This window comes from Desarmillaria tabescens (genome assembly GCF_030435595.1).
Source record: "Desarmillaria tabescens strain CCBAS 213 chromosome Unknown EV420scaffold_9, whole genome shotgun sequence".
NCBI classification, from domain to species: domain Eukaryota; kingdom Fungi; phylum Basidiomycota; class Agaricomycetes; order Agaricales; family Physalacriaceae; genus Desarmillaria; species Desarmillaria tabescens.
The window spans coordinates 1,428,968-1,452,435 of record NW_026848308.1 but is presented as its reverse complement, the minus strand read 5'-3'; the positions used below and the strand labels follow the sequence as shown (position 1 = coordinate 1,452,435).

Here is a 23,468-nt window from a genome sequence, read left to right as displayed (position 1 = left end):
ATTTGAATATATCTTTTGGGAAAATTCTTAGTAAATACAAGGTATACTTCATTTTATCACATCGTATACTCAAGACTGATCTTGTGCTAAAGCCTGAAGAATGAAAAAATCACCCGTGGGAGCAACAGGCCTACCTCCAGGACGCCCTTTATCATGCGAATTCTAGTTCCTATGAACACTACTAGGCTTATTGACAATATGTCATCGTGTGAATTTTTTATTCGATGTTGCTTTATCGAGCATATCGAAACAAATTTTCGCCTCAACGTAGCCCGTTCTTGCTTCAGCTTTTCAATATTCAACAACATATGAAACCGGGAGGTTCATTTCTGATGGAAGTTCCATAGCCGAGAAACTTATGTCATTTAAAATTAGAAGCTAGCAAGTTAGCGAAGTCCCAAATCGGCTCAAAATTTCATGTTCAAGGGGGTGATTTTCAATTCGAACTTTTCACTAAGGTTAATATCTTAGAACGGGCATCTCTCGATCTGTGTCCTTCCAATCTGTCGTGAATTAGTGGAAATATCACCGTGACAGACAGGCACCTATCTCATTGATGATATACTGGTTTGACTAGACTATCGTGTGTTATCGCATCCAAGAGGGGTAATTCATGAATTCGTACGTGACTCCTAGTTCAACACCAGCGGCACACGGAACTAAGTCATGTCTGTTATCACATTCAGTCGAATTTGCTTCACAGGGCGTCGATATCAACTCCACACTCTTTGTGTTCTGGAATTCTTCAACCTGAATGATTTGGCGATGCCGTTATCGTTGGACGGACCATGTCTACATGGAAGCAAAAATAATAGCTTCCAGGGTTTGTCCAGGGGAAATGTCAGTCTCCCTTGATAAAGAGGAAGAAAGAGTTGTGATACGTGCCTGATACGTAAACAACAGGATTTGACCCAACCGATGTGTCCTCGCCAAATTGGAAATATGGAATAATCGCTCCTGGTTTGAACTTCTGCCTTCCCCACCTCACCACACACATATCCGTCGCCTCCCTCGCTAGTATAGAACATTGTCAAGTCCCAATGACAGTCAGTGCGCACTGTGCTCTCTTCACGAAGACCCCTACTAATTAGTGGTTGTGCTTAACAATTAATAACGATATCTTTGGTTGACTTTTTCAACCCTCACAGACACTCCCTAGACGTGATTTATGTCTAGCATGCCGGGTTAAGTCAATTTATAAGAGGGGCATTAAGCAACTGGTAGATGCACTTCCTAGCGGCGCGGACGTACAAGCAACCCAGTGAGTACATATACTGCTGCGCCACAATGCACTAATTGGCATCGTTGAGCAGGTATCGGTGCACCTGTCCTGGAGGAAAATATGAAGCTCCTCCAGAAGAACCTATGGGGCGCATCGAGGCCCGGTGAATACTCCTTCCTCTTTTCTTCGTGACAACTACTCACGGTCACCCTAGCATAGCTCAAATGAACTCCCCCCCCTATCAGCATGTCTTTTCTTCCACAGACACTGGACACCGAACGAGGTATCCTTTCCTTGAGCCTCATCCCCGACAATCTCTAGGGAAGAGGGTTCATAATGGTGCTGAAGTCGAGATGAACGTCAGGAGCAGATACCATGCTGTGAATCGACTCTCACCGTCCACCTCGAATGGTTCCTCTGGAGCCTCAAATCACATTTTACTCCCGCCTATCGATGGCGATTACTCCCCATGGCGTCACCTATCTCCCACAGGTGATGACCAGCGCGGCGCATCGTCGAGCTGGTGCTCTTCACCCACCGAGATCTCTGGCAGCTCTTTGCTTCATTCCCACTCTGACCGATTGTCGCGGGTCTCAAACGCGGATAACAGACAAAGATATCAGCCCTACTTTCGATCCAGGCCGCTGCTACGCTACACACAAGACAGCGATAAGCAGCTACCAGAGAACTTCCGAGACAACTCGACATCTCCTCCTGGCATGCTCCTGGGTAATGATCCAGAGGAAAATGTCATGACCAGAATCCACCGGCACGATAGTCGCCATTCCAGCCCTCCTCCGCATGTGCTGGACATGGAAGGCGGACGTCGGTCTGTCAGGCTTCATGATTCTTTCGTTAATCGTGACCGCAAGTTGCCCCCGCTAGTCCTTGATCGTGAAGATCTTCGTTTACCCCCTGTCCACCGACCGTATCGGTATGAAGCCACATCATCTGAGAATGAAGGCTATCGCTCGCTTCACGAAGACTTTCCGAGTCTTAGTCGACACCAGCTGCCGACACCTCCTGGAAGTAGCTCATCGCCGCTTGCCCCCAACTTCCGCGGATTTTCTGATCATCATCGACCCTGGCGATCACGGCCCATTCATCAGCCTCAGGAGGCTTCACGAGAGAAGGATCATCGTGATGTTAGAGGGACTTCCAGAGATCTGCCACCTCCCATCTATGACTCACTAATGGATGAGGCACTATCAGACGATAACTATCCTAACGACAGGATTTCAACTTCGATCCCATTTTACATGTTGTCGAGGATGACCTACGGCACACAAGAGCGCAACGAAGGCTATACTCACGATAGGGTACTTCATAGTGCCTACGAGGACTCTAATCAATCCCTGCTGAACAGCTCCCACAGCGATAAGGCATTCGGACCCTCAACCAACAAAGAGTATGCAGCAGCATCCAGAAGTTTACCCAGCCCCATCGATGACTTGCCAATGAACGAAGCATCCTTTGACTTAATCCACGGAAATAACAGATCCCGGATGTCTGGTACCTCTACTGCGTCAACGAACAGCGACGCCTCAGTACTGTTAGCGACCGATTACACAAACAAGATCAAACAACTAAGCGTGACTCGCACTTCGGTCAGGCGCTTTATGTTGCTCGCAGGTTTGCATGCAGGGAGCTATCGCTTAGTTGAGCGAGAGTGAGTTCAGACTAAGTTATCGGGTGAATAAACTTTAGTTCGAGACTGAGGTTTAAGACCTGCAGTCGAGCTACTTAAATACAGTTTGAACCGTTCTAAGTATAGTACGAGAGTCTGTAACGGTGCGTTAAACACACGGTACGAGCATGGTGTAAAGCGATCAGAGTCAGAAGATTAGCATAGCGGGATTACGATGGAGTCGATAAGATAAGATAAGGCATGAAATCGTAATATTACCCCCCTGTTAAGGCAGTCGTCCTGACTGCAACGTAATTCGGCTTTGGTAGGTATGCGCCGACTAGAGTTCTCGGATTTGGCTGAATGAGATACTCCTTTATGGCCTGTACTAATGGGTGGTCGACTTCAGACTCGGTTACCGACTCTGTTTCGGACCAAGAGTCAGATTCCTCCCCGTTTTCCCACCAGTCTTTTGGAGGACGAGTAATGAAGGATACTTGTTCATAGTCTTCAATGGCCTCCCGTGCGTTGTCCAGTTCTTGCTCGTCTACCCAGGAGTTTTCTTCATGGGGGTAACCCTTCCACTTGATGAGGTACTCGGTCTTGGTATGTCGTTTTCGTCCTCGTCCCACCGTCCTTTCCCGTCGGTCAACTATTTCCTCTACCTCATACTGCTCCTGTCCATCCACTAGGTCTGGTGGTGGGGCTACCGGTTGTATCTGGATGGGAAACTCCGGTGCCTGGTATGGAGTTAACAGGCTTTCGTTAAACCGGTTATGAATTTTCCAGGTAGGAGGTAGTTTCAGCTCGTAAGCGGAGGCGCCCTTTTTTGCGAGTATTTCGAAGGGTCCTACGCGTTTGTCTCCGAGCTTTTTCATGGGACGGGGAAGATGAAGATTGGTTGAGTCGAGCCACACTTTATCTCCTGGTCGATACTCTATTGCTGGTCGCTGGTGTTTATCGTATTGGCGCTTCATTGTTTCCGCTGCTTTTTCCAGGGCGATAGCTGTTTGTTCATGTATTTTCTGTATTTCTGCGACGAAGTCCCTGGCCGCTGGGTTCGTTCCTTCCTTGATAGTGAGTGGTGCGAGATGAGGTTTTTGACCGTGGTTTATTTCGAATGGCGAGTAGCCGGTGGTGGAGTGTTTTCGATTGTTGTGTTGAAACGCTGCCAAAGGTAGCCACTCGCTCCAATCATTTTGTCTATGATTGATGAATATTCGAAGGTACTTTTCGATTTCTTGATTCGCTCGTTCAGTTTGCCCGTCTGTCTGAGGGTGATACGCGGTGGACGGGTTTCCCTGGATATGGAGCATGTCGTATAGTTCCTTCATGAATTTGGACACGAATTGTGGCCCGCGGTCCGAGATAACCTTTTGGGGCATGCCATGCTTGGCCCACACATGATCCCATAGAATCCGGGCCCATCCTGCCGAGGTTAGGTCTGTGGAGCAGGGGACCGGGATAACCTCTTTAGAGAATCGGTCTACGATCATGAGAATGGCGTTATAACCGTTGGAGTCTGGTAACTCTCCAATCATGTCTACGGTTATGTGTTCCCATGGCCTGGAAGGTGTTGCGTGGGGGTGCAGGGGTGCCCGCCTTTTCTGGGTGCTTGTCTTGGTGCGTTGACAAGCTTCGCACCCCTTTACATATCGTTCTACGTCATTTTTGAGTTTCGGCCACCAATATTCCCTTTGCACGAGCTCCTTTGTTTTCTCGATCCCTGGATGTCCCGCTGTGATGTGATCGTGATGGTAAGCGATGAGTTCCCCTCGTAGTTGGGCGTCCCGGGGTACGTATAGCCTTCCATCGTAATACATTAACCCTTCCTTTTGGGTTATTCCTCGGGGATGATGAAGGGATGCTTCGATCCCTTTATCCCAGTGGGTGACGTCTCGTAATGCCGTCTTGATCCTTTTGTGTATCTCCTCTTCTCCTGGCATTATGAGCGCTCGAAACATTTCGGGTTTTAGCATTACTACTTCGCGGTTGTCCTCACTTCCTTGATCATGGTCTGCTCGTCTTGACAACAGGTCGGCCTTCTTGTTTGCCGTTCCTGGTTTATGATGTAGAGTGAAGTGGTACTCTGCTAGCTCCGTCACCCACCACGCTTGTCGTCGGTTGAGCTTTTGTGGTTTTTGGAAATATTGGAGATTTTGATGATCTGTCCAGATCTCAAATTCCTGATGTGCGCCCATTAGATAATGTCTCCAATCTTCCAGGGCTAGCATGATTGCTAGTAGTTCCTTGTCGTAAATCTCGTAATTGCGTTCCGTTACCGTTAGGGCCTTGGATAAGAACGCCACCGGTCTCCACTTTCCTTCTTGTTCCTGTGATAGTACTGCCCCTATTGCTCCTTCACTTGCGTCCGCCTCTACTCTGTATTTTCCGGTATGGGTGGGTATCGCCAGTACTACTTCTTCGGCTAGCTTCCTTTTGATTTCTTGGAAGGCCTTTTCCTGCATCGTGCCCCATGTCCATTCTGTCTTTCCGGTGAGCTGGGTTAAGGGTCGCACGTGTTTGCTATAATCCCGGATGAACCTTCAATAGAAGTTGGTGAACCCTAAGAACGATTGTAGTTCTCGTTTCTTTGTGGGTTGGGGCCATTCCGTGATTCCTTTGACTTTGATGGGATCCATACGAATTGACCCCTCGCTGATGATTACTCCGAGGTACTCAGTTTCTAGCACCTCGAATTCACATTTCTCCGCTTTTAGGAATAGGTTGTTGGCACGGAGGATGGCTAGCACTTCTCGTACTACGGCCTGGTGTTTGTCTTGATCCTTGGTGCAGATTAGGATGTCGTCCAAGTATACGGTGACATCCCCTCGTGCAATCTGCTCCTTGAATAAGTCGTTCATCATCCATTGGAAGGTGGCGGGAGAATTGGTAAGCCCGAAGAACATTACCATGGGTTCGAATAGTCCTCTGTTTGTTCGGAAGGCCGCTTTCCACTCGTCTCCAGCTTTTATGCGCACATTGTTATATCCCCATCTGACATCCAGTTTGGTGAAGTATTTGGCGTCCTTGAGTTGATCCATTAGTTCTCCTATGAGCGGGAGAGGGTATCGATTTTTAATGGTCATCTCATTCAACTTCCGGTAGTCTTGCACCGGTCGAAGCTTTCCGTCTTTCTTTTTGACAAAGAAGAAAGGGGAGGCCATCGGGGATTTAGAAGGTCGAATCCTTCCTGATTCTAGGTTTTCGTCGAGAAATTGGTCAAGCTCCTCTTGTTCGGCGGGGTTTAGCGGGTAGACTTTGCAATCTAAACTGGCGTTTGCATTGGGAATGAGTTCAATGGCATGATCCCATGGTTTTCGAGGGGGTAGCTCGTCGAAGTTTTCCTTGGCGAAGATGTCTTGAAATTCCCGGTATGCTTCGGGAACGATTTCTTCAAACGTTTTTGCTTTCTTGTCTTGGTTCGCCTTGGCAGCTAGTTCGTTTGCTTTGCTGCCCATGGCTCGCACATGCAAGGCTTCTTCAAAGTCAATAAGAAGAATGGTGTCTCCTTCTTCTACTTCCGCGCCCCAGTTTTGCTCTGGATCCTCATCTGGCAACGTGAATGGTATGTGGCGGCACGCACATCGTGCTAGTGTGACAGCCCCGGTCTTCCAGTCAATGATTGGATTGTGTCGTTTAAGCCAGTCATGTCCCAAGAAGAGGGATACCCCTCCTAGATCTACCACGGCGAGGTCTATCTTTTCGTGGTGATCTCCTATCGTCATCCGGAGTTCCACTACTTCTGTTATGTCTCCGCCCTTGTTTCGACTTCCGTCTGCATTGTACACGGCTTGGGCTTTGGTTAGCTTTACCGTATTGAGTTGATGCTCCTCCACGAAGGTTCGGTTTATGCAGCTTCCGGTGCATCCGCTGTCTACGAGGGCGTTGGTGGCATATTCTCGTCCCGTGTCTAGGGTTTCGAGCTGTACCTTGATGTTAACACTCCTTCCCTTGCCACCTCGTATGTACTGCGGCGGGGCACGCAGGTCCTCCATGTTTTGTAGGCATAACTCGCGCTGTCGATACGTCTCTCGTGATGATCCTATGAGATCTAGGACCAGATCTTCATCAACTTCGATTAAGCGCCTCGGGTGTATCCACATGCGCAGGGTGGCCAACTTCCCTTCCATGGTTTTTTCTTGGCGCATTTTTCTCCTAACCCACTCCGCGCTGTGTGGCTTCATCCAACCCTGATCCCACTTGTCGTTATAGTATTCGTTCTCCAACTCAGTCACCTCGTAATCTTCCGGGTACTCCTCGGTGTGTGCCACCGGGTCTTCCCCTTTTTGTTGCTTCTTGAGGCTTTGTTGATAACTGTAGTCGTCTTCCTCATCCGGTACTTCTTCAATAGAAACGGTCTTTTTATTGGGACTAGGGAATGCACATAATGGTCCCACCGACCCACCCACCGGGGAACACGGGCCCCCGGTGCCATTATGTGTTAGCGATGAGGGGGGGAGACGCACCGTTATCTGCTGTGAAGGGATGGGGTCCCCGGTCGTCTTGACTGTTCTTTTCGGGGCAGCGGTTTTGTTGCTGGGGATTCGCGTTCCCTCTTGCAGCTCCGTTCCACGATGGGGGCAGTCGGTCACTCGTGGCTGGCGCGTACATTCCGCCCCCGAGTGGGGTTCTTCACTGCTCGCCTTGGGCTCGGCCGCTCTTCCTCTGTTTCCCACGCCGTCATCTGCCCCCAACGGAGTGAGGTTGATCCCGAGTGTCCTGCTGCCTTGCGCAGCGTTAGCCACTTGTGCTTTCGCACCGGTGGCCAAGGATCTTGAGTGGGGTTCTTCTTCGAGCACGGTGGAAATCCCCTGTACACCGTTCTTCCTTTTATGCGACTTGGTAATTTCATTTTGTGATAACGTGAAAGATTTGTCATTGCCTCGAGATACTACATGCGGTAGATTAGTCCGTCCTGCGGGTTCTGATGACGCACCACTAGATGAAATTAAGTCCTTAGCCGACGCGCGTTTGTCGCTTACGCCGCCGGCTCGTCTTTTACCTCCTCGATCTTTGACGTGGAGGCCTCTCCTTCCTCATCCTTCAATACCTGTTGATACATTGCGCGAATTTGGGCTCGGGAGAACTTGGGCTGGTGCTTGATGAGCCACGTGCTTTCGTCCTTTGGGCACTTGTTGTCTTGCTTCCAATGTCCCTTGTGACCGCAGCGGAAGCATCGTCCTTCTTTCCGCAGTCGATCTATTTCCATCGGTTGCCCTTGTCCTCCATATGTGGTTCCCGTTCCTGTCTTCTTATCTCCCTGGGAATTCCCGGAGCTTCCGGCTTTTCCCGTTCCCTTGTTCTGTTGACCCTGCGATCCTTGATTTCTACCTGCATCCTCCGCTAGTCCCACGCGGTAATTATAGTCCATTTGTTCCACTCGGAATTTCCATTCCGCATAGGTGCGTGGTAGCGCAGTCCCGGTGGCATGTATGGCTGTTTTGACGTTCTTTCGGATGGCTGGCTTGAGTATCTCGATCATATACTCTTCATTGTGACGCTTTCCTGACTCTTTGGCTAGACGTTCGAAGTCCCGGAAGAATTCTTTGGCCGACTTGTAGGTGTTTTGTCGGATGCGCTTGAACTCTTGTAACTTGAGTTCTACTTCCGCGTCGGTTCGGAACTGATCTTCGATGATCTGTCTAAAAACGTGCCATGCGGGGTATCGTAGATACCCGCATGTTTCATCGTAGTAGTCATCTCGAGCGTGATTCCACCAGTGTAAGGCTTTGTCTGCGAGTCGGAACGTGCAGAACACCACCCGGTTTGGGTTTTGTCCGTGGGCATTCATGGTGAACTGTTGAGGGAATACATTAAAATAGTCCTCGCACTGATTGAGGAATCTGTCCACGTCACTGGACTCTCCTTTGAACTTTTCGGGAGGGTCTGCGAGCTGTGGTTTCACTTGTCCCCACGGGTTCGTGTTTGCCACTCCCACGATAAAGGGTGGTGGCGTGTTTGGGGGTTGTACAGGGTCGGTGGGAATGGGAATTGCTGCCGGGCGCGGTAGTGATCGTAATGCAGGGTTGTGATGCGGGGTTAGAGGACCTTGTGGTGCAGGGGCTGGTACTGCGGGTTGGGCTGGTATCGCAGCCGCATTTCCTGCACTTCCTGGGGTTCCTGCAGCCGTGAATAGTCGGCTAGGGTCTACGTACCCTGTTCTTCGGAGAATCGATAAGTGGCTCAAGTCCACTGTGCTTCCACTCGTTTCTGACGGGATAGGTACTTGGTATCGTTCCCCGGGGTCCGTGTAATCATCCGGGTGTACTTGGTTCCACAGAGTGTTGGTGTGATAGACGGTTTCTCGATAAATCACCCGGGCCCCGATTTGCGAGTTCTTTTCCTTTTGGAAGTACCTTCCTTGCGGTGAACTGTTCCATGACAGCTCCCGGGGTAACTTTTTCTCAGTCCATCGCAGCATTTCCAAATAAGTCATATTTTCCAGCTCGGCCTCAGTAGGCTCCCGAGCTAGATCCTTCCACGAATTCGGGGATAACATCCTCCTCTCCGTATTCTCCGACTCTATGCTGTTGCTGTAGGTCGAAGTCCGCCCTGTTCCAGGGTTCTCGTAAATTTCGCCTTCTTCTAATTCCGATAGGTCAGACTCGCTCGAAAGGCTCCGTGCTTCCCGTGATGATACGGTTCCAGTTTCGAATGATTCTTGCCCACTCGTTGACCCTGAGTATGACCTGCTCGAAGTCTGGTCTTCGGGGTCTATCCCATACCCAGGGTGCAACGAAGGGGATGGGGGCTGCATGGGGGTGTTCTGGCGCGAGGGGATAGATGACGTATGGGACGACGGAGGCAGGGGCCTCGATTCCTTTGTACATGAGCCAGGCGTCGGCGTAGTCCTGTACTTGTCTGCATATATCGCAGCTGGCGTCGGCGTTGTACGTGGGTCCACACTCGTCGAGCTCGGTAGTGGCTTCCCCGGCCCGATCGTTGATGATGATTGGGGTGTTCGGGCAGGTGACGAGGTTGAGGTAACTGCCTTCGTCGTCTGAGGAGTCGTCGCGGGCATAGTGGTAGCCCCACGTTTCTCCTCTGGAGTCCAACCTTGGAGGGGACCAGTGGTTGCGCGGCCCTGGGAGCTCGTCGCTGTCGTAGTCCTCCTCTGTATCGCTGCCTTCTTCATTTGAACTGCTTCCAGTTCCATCTTCAGCCTCTCTTCCTTCTCCCAAATGATATCTAAGCCCTCTTTGATAGAGGCGCTGTCCGTCTGAATCATATCCAGGGTTGGCGGCTGAGTTTTCGGTTGATGTGGGGGAGGGGGCGTTCCAGGGGTCACTTGTTTCGCTTTCCCCTTCTGTTTCCTCTTCGGTAATGGGAGAGAGAACATGCTGGTCCACCCCTTGTTCATAGACTCCTTGCTCTTCTTCTTCTTCAACGACTGGGCCTCTTTGTGTGGGCCATCCTTCCACCTCGGAGTCGGACTCACTGGACTCGCTTGTGTCGGAGTCCTCTGTGATCCACTCGTCGTCTGTGATGAAGACGAAATGGATAATGGGTTTGGGTCTGTCGTCGATGTAGTTGGGAGGGGGTGTGTCCGCTCGTCTAGCCTCCGGGTTGGGGGCTTCGACGGGGATAGTTTCTTCGGAGACTGGCTCCTGGGTTCGTCTGTATTCGTATCCATATAGGAATGCTAGGTAGACTAGGGCACAAAGGCCTTGTAAGCCGATGAGGTCAGTAATGGTTTGGTCGATGGGGTTCATTCGTTTGTCTTCGTCAACGTGGTTGTTGATGAAGAGTAGGAAAGTCTCGAACTAATTGTTAGCGACCGATTACACAAACAAGATCAAACAACTAAGCGTGACTCGCACTTCGGTCAGGCGCTTTATGTTGCTCGCAGGTTTGCGTGCAGGGAGCTATCGCTTAGTTGAGCGAGAGTGAGTTCAGACTAAGTTATCGGGTGAATAAACTTTAGTTCGAGACTGAGGTTTAAGACCTGCAGTCGAGCTACTTAAATACAGTTTGAACCGTTCTAAGTATAGTACGAGAGTCTGTAACGGTGCGTTAAACACACGGTACGAGCATGGTGTAAAGCGATCAGAGTCGGAAGATTAGCATAGCGGGATTACAATGGAGTCGATAAGATAAGATAAGGCGTGAAATCGTAATAAGTACATGATAGCCCCCGTCGCAGAATGCATCTTGATGGTGCACATGAAGAGGCTGGCCATGTAGTACAGCCAAATGCTGCTGTACCCGTTTCTGAGCCTTTACAATCGAAAGTGACCGGGATGTCATACAGTCCCCCAACGTCTGATGATGAGGAAGTCGACCAGCTGAGCGAGGATAAGCCAAAGTCAGGCCCAGTTAACACAGGCTATTCGCAATTCCAATTTATGCCAGGGAACACCACTTCTCGTACCTACAAAACGGTCTTTTATCCCGGTGACGACAAGGCTCTTCCCAGCACATCTTGGAATACATGTGCGATGCTTGCCCTCACAGATCCAGACCATTCTACTGTGTATGCTGACATCAGAAGGATGCAACAACTTGAAAAAGATTCACTTACCGCAATCCCTCGCGCGTCTGAATTCCACTTCTTTTACGACTCTTCTATGTCAGATATAGTTCATAATTCTCCGTACCCGAAATCCTTGTTGTTCTCGAACAACCCCTTCCTCGATGCACACATCGTCGAAATCCAAGAGGTCTCATTCCCTGGCAATTCTGTTTTGGAGACGCACGGTCCTATTCCAGCATTCACTTCAACTAGCCCTACTGCCATGGATGAAGTCATTTCCACCACCTCCGAGCTCGATTCCCTCACTGAGGATTCTGAGTCCTGTGTATACAGGATTTGGTCTGCAACCTGAGCTCTAATTGTGGCTGTGTATGTTGGTGTCATGTGACTATGTGCCTGCTTACTCATCGCCTACGCCTGCCCCTTCATTTTTACTCTCTTTTCGCTCTTTCTCTCTTTTTTACTTTATTTTAACGCTGGAAATGTCTACCACACTCTTTCTAACTTTTTCATGTCCTCAATAAGTACCCGACTTTGCATTTTAGACACTCCCCTTTCGCTGTCAAGTAGTTATATTTTGTTTCCAATGCCTTACTATCAAAAGTCTTCAGTGTTCTTTCCTGCACTTGCATACCCACTGGCTACCACCCATACGCTCCCCACTCTCTTCAAAACGCTAGTGAAGGCATCCCATGGTTATATCGTCATTCCAGACAAAATAACCTTATATCATCCAGGACCTCTGACTGTCGAAATAATTACAGAGTCTACAACTGGCATATGTTCTCTAATAACATATTTTTATCATTTATGTCACCGTCCTCAATCTCCTTGACCACATTGACGCCAAACCAACCCTTCACTAAACACTTTGCGTTACCTCCACTCAATGCCTCGGCAACCACAAAGGCACCATTCCGCTCACCCTTCGTACACATTCCAACGATCACATCTTGCCCTAAAGTCTCAACGAACTGATCCGCAAAAAAAGGCCGAATCCCACCCGAGCACCTTTTCAACGGCGTTGTTCGCTCGGTTGTAATGCCTGCCCTAGAGGAGAGTCTTGTACATACAACAATATCATACTGTATACCATATAGTTTCTGTGAGAGATACTACCGAACGTTCTTTACAGCAGAATCAGAGCCCAAGAAGAACATATCGTATCATGCTTCCACTCCTCCAGGGTTGGCGACTCTCCGAATTTATCAGCCAGAGCTCCTGGTAAGGTTAAAAACGTCCTCAATCCATGCAAAAGAGCCCCGTCAACCTCCTGCATATTTGCAATTTGACACGGACGTCCTTTGTATAGTCATCCAACCGTTCAGTTGCCATGTGAAGGACCTGACCAAAGATGGTTGCCAACAATTGGTTCTTGAAGTGTATGATAGCCATCGTAGAATGGCTGTTACATACCACCCATAGGCTCATAGGAGCCCTTGAGGTCTAATACAAAAACATGAGCATCACGAAGTAATCTTTCCAAAAGAATATGCGCCATCTCCTCGCTCAAAGTCAATCTTCAGCGCATAACGCTCACCATCGAAGCCACTCCTCGATCTATCTTCCTTATCAACCGTGCTAATTCTTTACCAAACCTTTCTACAAAGACCAAACAATGCTGTGATAAGCCGGTATTTTGAGGGGGTTTGTGTATTTATCTCTGTATTTGATTCGCAAATTTACCTGAGAAAATACTGAATGAAAACCTGACTGTTTTTTGAATGAAATATACCTAAGAGTATTTCATTAAAAAAACAGTCAGGTTTTCATTCAGTATTTTCTTAGGTAAATTTGAGAATCAAATACAGAGATAAACACACAAACGGTATTTGACCCCTCAAAATACCAGCAGTAAAATGTCTCACATGACGTCACCGTTCACTTGTCAAATGCAAGCCTCATTTCCTCAATATCATCGCAGGACTAATCGAACTATCCGCCGTGGTTATGACTTGACGGAATCATGCATCGTAGTAAATGCGGTCCGTAATTAGAAATGCTATCGCGTGGCCTGAATGGCTGTGTGATACGATCAGAATAGCCATATACGGGAGATCGACGATCAAAGTGCCTGGCGTATTAAGACGGGATGAATAATAACTTGTCGTAGACGCGTCGCCCATTAAACGTGGATGTAATGGTGCTCATTAAGGGTCAAGCTCATATTATAGAATTATTTATATTGCTTAAAATGCGCGGATTCTAAACGTACAGAGCCATGAGGCTCATCACTACGTATGAGATCCGAGGATTAAAAGATCTGTATTAAACTGTTACTCCCATTTAACACCAAAAAAACTTGAGAACAACAAGGTACTGATATGCAGGTGGTATCGCTCCAAGTACTCGTTATCATCTACAAAAAACTCAAGTTCGTTGGTAGCTTCCGTTTGATCTAAGATGCTTGGATAGCTGAACCAAATCTCAGTGAATCAAGATACGATTACGCCTAAAGATAACCGGATACGTACTGCTCGTTATAATACTTCAAGCTAATAATGAGCTTCTTGTAGAACAAAAGTCGACTTGCAATTCCGCTACTAAACTTTAACTAATACCAACAAAATCAGTTCAAACAACTTGCCTTCTCCTTCAGAACAGCGAAACAAATTTCGGCGGACCTAGCTAATTGCGGCTTGAATTATCTCTCCTGTTGCTGGTCATCCTTCTCTTTTATGACCAAAAATAACCGTGTTTCCCACCATACAGAACGAGCATAATGTGCTGTAAGTTGAGAAACAGTAGTCTTGCCCTTCTACAACTCTTGGAAAAACAGTTTTGATTGACAATTCAATTGCTTCATTATTCACAAACACTTGAGTGAGACGCTGAGACGGGTCAACGAAATGCTTGAAATCCCAGATGTTGTATGATTGTACATACCCGATGACCGACTCCAAGACACTGTAACTTAAGCCACAGGGTAGAAAAGTCTGTAGAAGGCAATGCATATTGGCATGAACTTGATCAATCGCAGTACATCGTTCCTTGTGCATAAGCAAGCTAAGACGAGCCCACTTCTTGAGGCACAGATGCTACTGGCTGTGAAGAGTATACACCTGTAATAGCTGGAGGAACAACGATAACCGACGTCAACACGGCCGGGACTGGTAAAGGAGCAATAATCGCAGGCTGCAGCACAGCTGGACCTGATAGAGAAGCGGTGATCGCCTGCTGCACAACTGGACCAGACGAAGGTGTGGGAATGGAGAAAGGTGGAGAAACGATAGTAACAAAAGGTTGGCCCATATTCGCAGGCTGTGAAGGCTCCGTAAACGATTATTGAGTGGTCGATATAACAGATGCGGGTGGAGCCACAGTGGCTGTAGGAATCGCCATGATACGGTCTGTTACATCATTCAAGACAGTCTAAAAGGAAGCAAAACAACGGTCTGTCGACTGCATGAATGAATCAACCCTTGCACCAAGAGCTGTGAAGTAATCTGTAAGGAACGGGGGTTGAGTATGAGTCGCAATAACATCACCAATATAAGTACAAACATCGGTACAAACATCGGTGAGTTGGGAAGTAAGCACCTCCTCCCTTTCAATGACCTCCTTATCATGAACACCCATCGCCTCCCCAAAATCAATGACAGCGACAGCAATGCAAAGCTGATTTATATCCAGACATGCGAAGGTATCATTCAGCTCCTCACCCAGGGTCGCAGCATGCCCACCACCCCAACGCAGACAGTGGCGCCATCGACTACAGGAACAAAAGGACCAGAAGGAGAGACGACGGCCGTTCCCTTCGTAGATGTGGACGTCTTCGGTTTGACCGATGGTGTATGCTCCACTTTAGACGTTCCAGGTTCCTTATTCCATGTACTCACGCGAGTGGGGTCAGTGAGCTTTACCCGTTTCTTCACTGCCGAAGTGCTGGTAGAAAAAGGAAATGAGGAGATGGGTCAGTTCGCAGGATCACCCGTTAGAATATCCTCTTGCCTAGATCCATCACAGCTCTCCAAAAAGATTCCCTCTGTGAGAGCAGCGACGACGTATTGTGCCCATGTGTCATCATCACAGTCTAGGTTGAGGTTTCCCGGAACTACCATGTCTATTGAACGAAAATTAAAAAAGACGTTCCGTTCGGAAGAACAGGCAGTTAAAGTCATGGCCGACTACTTGTTCGTTTGAAACACACGAGTAATAGCACTGTGGCATTTGTAGGTGAGGATCAACCTAGAAGAAATGAGTTAACCATGAATTTAAAGCTACGCGCATGCGCCAACTTGATCAGCAACCAATCCTCACAGTCCTCCCAACCCTTCAACAACCTTCACAAGACAACCTCAAATCGAACGACCCATCTTCAAAGCAAGTATATCAGCTTTGACATATGTATAAAAATGACTCATTTTACAGGATGATATTTAGATGCCACCAAGCACACAACAATTCCTTACCCTACAGAAAAGATTAAAGTGAGTAAAGAGAAACAAATGTAAGGTGACGTCAAGGTCGCTAACAGTACAACCTACTATCTGTTCTTCCTGACATGATCACCTGCATAGAAAAGGATGGAAATCGATGCCTGTTTCGGCCATTGGAAGGGTTTATTTGCGACCTTGTCTCGGATCCTAGCGACTGATGGTGTATCCATCCAAGACTTTGACACATTCGGGGAGGCTGATCATATAACTTTGTGAAATAAACCCTCGTCTCTTCCTTGACATCAGCAATCAATTCATCAGTGTAAGGGATCTGGACTTTATCTATGTACTATTATTTACCTACGTCTTTAGCAGTGCCCGTTATCCTTCCGAGTTCGGACTTTCACATCTGAATCACTTACTTTCATCATCTACGTTTACCTTACTGCTTGTATCTTTGACTCTCTCTCTCGCAATACACCCCGTTGGCGTGTGTAGCTCTTCGGTTAAAGGACCTCGTAAGGTATCGTAACCTTTACACTTTTTTACACATCTTTCATTGTGTATTGTGCTGCGGAGAACCACAGTAGGCTAACGCTTACAGAACTACTTTTTACTGCGACTTCTCTCTTCGATGGCTCAACGCTCAACCTCGGAGAGCTCTGCTGCCGTGCAGCAACCAACCACTCGACCCGAATCTCGACAAGCTGTCGAAATCCTTCAGCAGTTGCCGAACTACACGCCCTCCACCGAGCGTGCGTCGTTATCGCTACTGACTGCCCCCATACCTGCATTGTCCACTGGAAATGCGAGTTCCGTACCGCTGACCACTGCGCCGGCCCTCCTCGTGCACTCTAACGTGCTGTATCGACCATCAGGTATCATCACGTTGCCTGAAGGTACTCCCGCATTGGAGACGTCCATCATCGGACATCTGCGGCCAGCGACGTTCTCGGAATCTCGCTCACCTCCTCACTCAATCGCCCCATCTGTGGCCAGATCCAGTCACTCTACGCACATGTCGTCCATCCACCACGCCCCAGACGACGTATTAGAGCAAGAATTGGCTCGTCGACAACAGCTAAGAGCTATGGGTGCATACGGCCAGTCTCGTGGCTCGGCTCCTCCTGCCTATGCCCACGAAATTACAGATTCATTTCATTTTCCTCCAGTATCTACTCATGCTACATGTGAACAGCTCCCAGCGTTGGTATCACCTGTAACCACTCCTCCAACGTCAACTGACTCCCCGCAAGTCACCTCTTCCGGGGAAGCTATGCCGGTTGTATTCCCTGATCCACCTGAGGCTACGCCTGAGGATGTAAACCGATTTATCGAGGAACGAGTTCGTCTCGCGGCTCGACGCTATAAGGATGGACTTATCTCCCTTTCGACGCAACGTCAGACTACCCTTGGTACTGTATTCCACAGTATACCTAGGCTAGCAATTAATAAGTTTTTTGCTGCTAATTTGAACGCCTCCGGGCAATTCAATCCCATTCCCACTAATGTGAGACCTGAGTTAGGTGATTATCACCATAGCACAGACGAGTACAGTGCGAACATCAACGCTGCTGTCGATAATCTCAGCCTGCCTCAACAGCCAGGTGAAACTGGTTCCAACTATGCACGACGTCGTCATGCCCATGCTCGGCTATCGACGCCACTTATTAAAGGTGAATCTTCACCCACTGTCCCGACTTCACATAGTTCGGAAACTCAAAAAACAGTTGATGCCTTGAATGAAGCTCGACGCGAGGTCTTCAATCGAGGTTTACTTCAACAATTGCATGATGAGGACATGCTATTGTATGGACAAACCATGGTCCCTGACCAGGGTGTTCATATTGATCTGTATGGAGATGCTACTCATCCAGATTTTCCAGGCATTCGGATTTTTCTTCCGCATATACGCTCGGAGGTGTACAACCCTCTTCGAGCTTGATTTCCACCGCCGGAAAACACCTCTGTGCCTCCGACCGGTGTTCCCACTGCTCACGTACGATCCTCTGTATCGCGAGCCTCGTCGCAAACTATTGTTGACCCTATAGAAGAGCGGAACAAGGCTCTGATCTCTAAAATTAAGGGTGAGTATGATAGTGATGCTGATGATGAGGACGACGTCCCTCCTACTCCTAGGAAGAGTAGATATGTTCCCCCACATCGTCGGCCACCATCTCGACATCCTAAGGTCAAGAAGGATGAACCCCCTCTCCAGTTTGGTGACTCGAGACCTCGAGACCAACCTACAAGACCTGAGGCTAGTACTAGGCCAAATACTCGTATTCCCGGTGAAGAACAGAGGCCACGACCATCGCAGGCTCCACCACAGCCTAGGACTCGTGTAGGAGCTGCTGCACCTAATCTTGATCCAGGAGATGACGGATCCTCTAGTGATTCGCAGGATTCCACTCCAGATCCTCTGAATCCACCACCTAATGGTCCTAACCCTCCTAATCGTCACCCAGATCCACCAACGCCGCCTCGACAGCGTCCTAATCGTCCACAACGTGGTGCTACACCTCTAGTGCCTTCACCTCGACCCCAGGCCATTCCTGTGAGCGCGCAGTCGAATCACTATGATCTTCGCGAGCCTGCTAGTTACTTCGACTCTGTTTTGGCTCGTAACCAACCTCGTCGGCCACAACAAGCCCAGGACTCGACCTCACATCGAGAGCAAAATCCAGCACCTCCTCAACGAACTGCACCACATTCGGAGAATCATGCAAGCCCAATTAATGTGGATAGTCCCACTTCGTCTCGTAATCTAGGTGCAGGTCGTCCTCCTAACGATCCTCCTCCTCCGCCACCACCTGGAGGACCAGGATCTCATCGTAGCGGTTCCAGTAGCCGACATTCGTCATGCTCTGATAACCCACAAGCTCGCGAACTGACTCCTGCTCATTTTCAGGAAGTCCATTTCACATCTCAGGAACCTCGTTTCAACAACGAGGAGATATTCGAGTATCTCCCTGTTATGAGATCTGAGGTTGAAATTATGCTTGCGATTTTTCAGCGCTATGAACGCCTCGTGAATCGCAATCTCTTGCGTGTTCAACGAGGACTGGATTCTAATGTCCAGAAAACATCTTTACAGAGTATTCCTCGTCCCCAAAAATATGAGGGAAGCTCTGACCTTATAGAATTCGATGAGTGGATCTTCTCTATCATTAGATGGATGAAGATCGCAAATATTTGCGGCCCTGTTTATACTGAAGATGAATGGGGTAGACAGCAGCTTTCTGCCATTGATATGCAGCGTACGAGCACTCTTGCAACCTTTTTGGGGGGAGACGCCCGTACGTGGTATAACAATGTAGTTGAAGACACACCTATCGCTTATACCAATAATGCGAATGGTGAAGATTTTCCTACTTTCATGGAAGTAATTAACGGTCTGTACCGTCGATTTATCCATGAATCTTCATTATATGCTGTTAACGAACACTTTGAGCGTGTTCAGTACACTTTTGAAGGTGGTGTTCGCCAGCTATTTGCGAGTTTATTACGATTTGCAAACATGATGCCTTCACCACCAGACATCTATACGTTCCGACGACGTCTAATGATCTCGTTACCTTCAAATATTCGTCAGGAAGTCACTCGCATGGGTCTCACTGCTGAGGTTTCGACTGTGAATGATATTATGCAGCGTGCTCTTATTGTTGAGAAGGGTATCCGTGCAGAACGATATTACAGTCAACAACGGCAAGACCATATATCTCGACTTCATAAGTCATCGAAGGAGAATGCCAAATCTGCAAAGAAGAGGCGTTCTCCATCACCTCGTAAATTCAAGAAGGTTCAGGGTGAGCGCCATAGCACTCGACCCAATCCTGGCTACGAAAAATTCAAGCGAATTCGTGATCAGCCCAAGAAGGATCGTCCATCTTCAGGGCATAAATCATCGCACCCACACCACTCTAAAGACAAGGGAAAATCGAATCCTAACTCGAAAATCCCTACCTGCTACGGCTGTGGGAAGAAGGGACATTACTCCAATGATCCCTCATGTCCGGAGTACGGAAAGCGAAGTTCCGGAGAGAAATTGTACCACATTGTGGATGACAACTCTCCAGACAATTCGTCTGTGAATTCAGCATCGGATCATGAATCCTCCGATGAGGAGTATCATACAGAGGTTGAAAACCCACCGGATTGGACTAACCTCTCAGAAGACGAACCTGGAAATTCTTCCGGGCACCAGTCTCCCAATAATTCTGATGCTGAAGACCCTTATGGTGGAAGTCAGTATACATCCGATGAGGGTACTACTGATGAACGCATGGGGTTTATTTTTGAAGAAGATAATGATTTGTTACGGTTTATTCTTTTCTTTTTCTTTTCTTATGCATTCGTGCTTACTCTATGCTGCGATTCTGATCGGACATTCTCACAGTACTATTTTTAGTCTACTCAGCGTGTATTTAAGTAGAGCCTCAGCTGGTCTAAACCCCAGCTTCGGCTAAGGTTTAATCTACCTAACTCAAAGCTCCCCGTTTCGTGACTATCTGTCCCCTCGACTCCGTCGCCTTTGACTTGCTGAGTATCGTCTACCGAAGTGCGAGTAGCGATCTTAGTACGATCTAAGTCGATCGAGTTAGTGGCTAACATTTAGCCGAAGCTCGTCTACCAATCGCCCAGCGCCACTTCATAGAAAGAACGCTGCCCGATTATCTCTAAAGAAATTCCCCTTGCTTGACCAGAAGAGGTCATCGCCTGCGTTCGTGTGGACAACCCGGTGCTTGTCAACGCACAGCGAGTGGACCGACGGAAAAGCACTCACCATTCATCCGATACACTTCTTTGTCGTAGTGGTCCTTTGGGTCACTCCCTTTGACCTACTACTCCAAGCTGCGGTAATCGCCTGGATTCTACCCCACCTAGCAAACGACCCCATCTTTCCAATTCTAGTAACTGTTCTACTCACCTTGGTCCTCATCCGAGTCTGTATTGCCGCACCGATTTTAGCAGGACTGCTAATCGCTATCTACGGCGCATACGTTCCCCTCGTCTGAGGCACCACGCACCTACTCAAACTATCCCTACAGTCAGCTTCTTTGTTAACAATCATACTGTTGACATTGACTGACCCTTCTTTTGACGACGATACCCCGTTGATGACCGGCTCGAACTACGAGACCGACCTCAACCTGATTATCGCGACCCTCACCGCCCTAACTATCATCACCTTAACCATTGTATGGTCCATCCTTACCGCCGGCCCTCTCAGAAGATAAACCCCCGGACGGATGCCCTTATCCGACGCCATTCCCGTAATCTCCGCGCTTTTTACCGTCTTTTCCTTGTTCATCTGCTTGTACCATCTCCAGCGGTGTTGCCGCCAGCAGAGACGCGTACGAGCCCAGCTTCCATTCCACTACATCCCGGCTACACCAGCCTACCCGCCGCCCGTAATCTTCATCCCGGCGGCCTCTCAGCAAACTCTTCACGATGGCCGACCCATCACACCCAGAGGACCTGGAGAGTCCCTCTACACATCGTCGCGATCCAGCTCGGGATCCTCAGAGTCGAGCACAGACTCCTACAGAAGCGCTACCGCCGAGTCAGACTCAGACCACTCCGTCGACATCACCGATACCGGGGGGGTACTCCTCGACAGAGGAGACTCGCCCCTACCAGGTCTCTTCGACGTCGCTCCAGTCGAGGGCGAGTCAAGCGCCGACGGAGCCCGAAGACAAGGCACCAGGCATCTGGTCGCGAGCGAAGAAGGCTCTGACACCGAGTTCGAAGGCGACGAGCTCACCGAGCTCGAAAGAGTCCGACTCGAAGACCTCCTCCGCGACCTCTATCCGAACGAGGAGGAGGATGCAACCTATACCGGAGATAACTGGAGCGGGCGCTCCCAAAACCGGTGGAGCATGGCAGAGTGGGGATCGGCGACAAGAGGCGCCGCAAGAATCAACGACACCTGGGAGCAGGCCAGGGACAGAAGGGTGGCGAGCGACATCGCCAGAGACCACGCCCGCTACGAGGCAGCCCGGGGACGTCGCGACGACTTCAATGACAACTCCGGAGAGCTTGGCCTCGGGGCCTCCGCGGCTACCACCCGTCCAACTGAGCCACAGCCTGTTTCAGGCTCCTGGCCAACCGATCGGGGAAGAGCAGTTGCCTGGTACCCCCGTACCAGTTGGGTCTACGCCGACGACGACAGGAAAGAGGCTTCTGTGGCCGGAGAGTCGACCAACTCCGGATCCGAGTCAGAGTCCGACCAGATCACTACAAGGCCCACGACCCCAACGCTCGCTCCCGCCGTCCCCGCGCACGAGCCGACGAATGGGGAGCTTTGGAGCGAGTACGGTGAGCTCGATGCTGAGGAACTTGGAACAGTTACCGTTTCCGAGCGACTCGCCGGAGTCTCCAACTGGGAGCCGTCAGTACCGTCGCGAGCCTTCGCCGACCCCGTCCCTCTATCCCAGCATCCGTGGCCGCTCCTCTATCACACGTACGTCGAGTCCCTCGGACTCCCTCGAAATGTCCGGGAGTCCCCAGAAGTCGAGGCCCGAATGGAGCGCGGAAGAGCGCATGATGCACGCATCCGTCGGGCCGAGGAGGACGCCCTCCAAGGACCCGACAGCTGGTGGGACCTACCCCTCGAGCCCGATGCCACCAGAGCAGAAATTGAGAACCGAATACGAGCAGCCGCCGTCCGATATACCGGAGCGGCACGAAGAGCAGGAACCGATTTGGAGGCCCGAAGAAGAGCCTGGGCCTCCTACCAGTCCGAGATCTCTGACCCCGACTCCGACATCAAGAGGCAGGAGAGAAACGCAAGAATCGACCGCCTCGCCCGAGAGAGGCAGAAGGACAAGGATGCCCAGCCGCCCGCCGAACCGGACCCTAGAACCGACGGTAATGGCAGCGGTGAGGCAGGTCCTTCTTAATGGACCCAACCCGCGGCCCGCCATCTTCAACCTCCTACCATGGCATGGCCTATACGAAATAGTGATGGAGGACATGGAGAAGGACCCGCAGTGGTTGTTCACGGAGGCGGGAGAAGACTATCGACACGCTCGCCAGATGGGCGACGTGTATCTGCAGAAAAATATCCTGGACGTAGAAACCTGGCATCGCGCAGCCAAGGTGTGGAACCAGGTCCACCCGGAGGACCAACGACGGGGGTGTGAGGCGTATCGACGCCCCCAGCCAATGCCTCATCCCCAAGACCCATCGGACTTCTTCCCCGAGGGATTCTTCGGGGGAGCAGGAGGGGAAGACGACGAGGACTACGCGGACATGGGGGCAGGACCCTCCAACCCTGACAAGGGAAAGCAATCCACGGTCCCGCCGGTTCCACCAAAGCCGCCGCGATACCCGGATCCTGCAGGATATCCGCCCCCAGGGGAAAACCGGAACCTGTGATCCCTGTCGCGTCCGCCTAAACCGCCTGTCCCTCTGCGCGTTCCCTCGCCCCCGGATCCGATTCCCCCGTGGCAGCTAGCTCAAGGAGGGGCCAATAACCCCTGGAACGACGTGAAGCCTAAGCTGGTAACCCAGCCCGAATACTTCACCGGGGTTTCCTCCGACATCACCCGGTTCTTACATCACTGCGAGGTCTATTTCTCGGTATTCCCCATGTATTATACGATGAACGATCAAGGGCACAACCCTTATCGTATCACGTTTGCACAAGGATACCTATGAGGAGACGCGCAGCAGTGGTGGGTCGACCAGTACTATCGCTATCGGGACCCGCAGGGTCATTGGAGATTCCCCACCTGGGCGGAATTCTCCGAGGATCTA

At 49.8% G+C, this 23,468-nt stretch overlaps 4 protein-coding genes across 4 annotated transcripts; 3 read left to right on the top strand and 1 right to left on the bottom strand.

Moving 5' to 3' along the window:
- Window positions 1–1,224: 1,224 nt before the first annotated feature.
- On the top strand, window positions 1,225–2,895 carry EV420DRAFT_1735534 (uncharacterized protein; the record flags this gene model as incomplete). The annotated part of the gene is made up of 3 exons (XM_060480005.1): window positions 1,225–1,261; window positions 1,314–1,385; window positions 1,442–2,895. 3 exons carry the CDS (start codon window positions 1,225–1,227, stop codon window positions 2,893–2,895), a joined length of 1,563 nt encoding a protein of 520 aa, XP_060334271.1.
- Window positions 2,896–10,996: 8,101 nt separating this feature from the next.
- On the top strand, window positions 10,997–11,677 carry EV420DRAFT_1735533 (uncharacterized protein; the record flags this gene model as incomplete). The annotated part of the gene is made up of 1 exon (XM_060480004.1): window positions 10,997–11,677. The coding sequence occupies one exon, from the start codon at window positions 10,997–10,999 to the stop codon at window positions 11,675–11,677; it is 681 nt and encodes a 226-aa protein (XP_060334270.1).
- Window positions 11,678–14,331: 2,654 nt separating this feature from the next.
- On the bottom strand, window positions 14,332–15,446 carry EV420DRAFT_1639876 (uncharacterized protein; the record flags this gene model as incomplete). The annotated part of the gene is made up of 6 exons (XM_060477026.1): window positions 14,332–14,586; window positions 14,647–14,697; window positions 14,754–14,771; window positions 14,830–14,943; window positions 15,009–15,199; window positions 15,257–15,446. The coding sequence occupies 6 exons, from the start codon at window positions 15,444–15,446 to the stop codon at window positions 14,332–14,334; spliced, it is 819 nt and encodes a 272-aa protein (XP_060334269.1).
- A 608-nt stretch (window positions 15,447–16,054) lies between these two features.
- Window positions 16,055–22,609, top strand: EV420DRAFT_1735524 (uncharacterized protein; the record flags this gene model as incomplete). Its single annotated transcript, XM_060480003.1, has 5 exons — window positions 16,055–17,558; window positions 17,591–17,703; window positions 17,759–19,951; window positions 20,760–20,905; window positions 21,038–22,609. Exons 1-5 carry the CDS (start codon window positions 16,339–16,341, stop codon window positions 22,607–22,609), a joined length of 5,244 nt encoding a protein of 1,747 aa, XP_060334268.1. The 5' UTR covers window positions 16,055–16,338.
- Window positions 22,610–23,468: the final 859 nt, after the last annotated feature.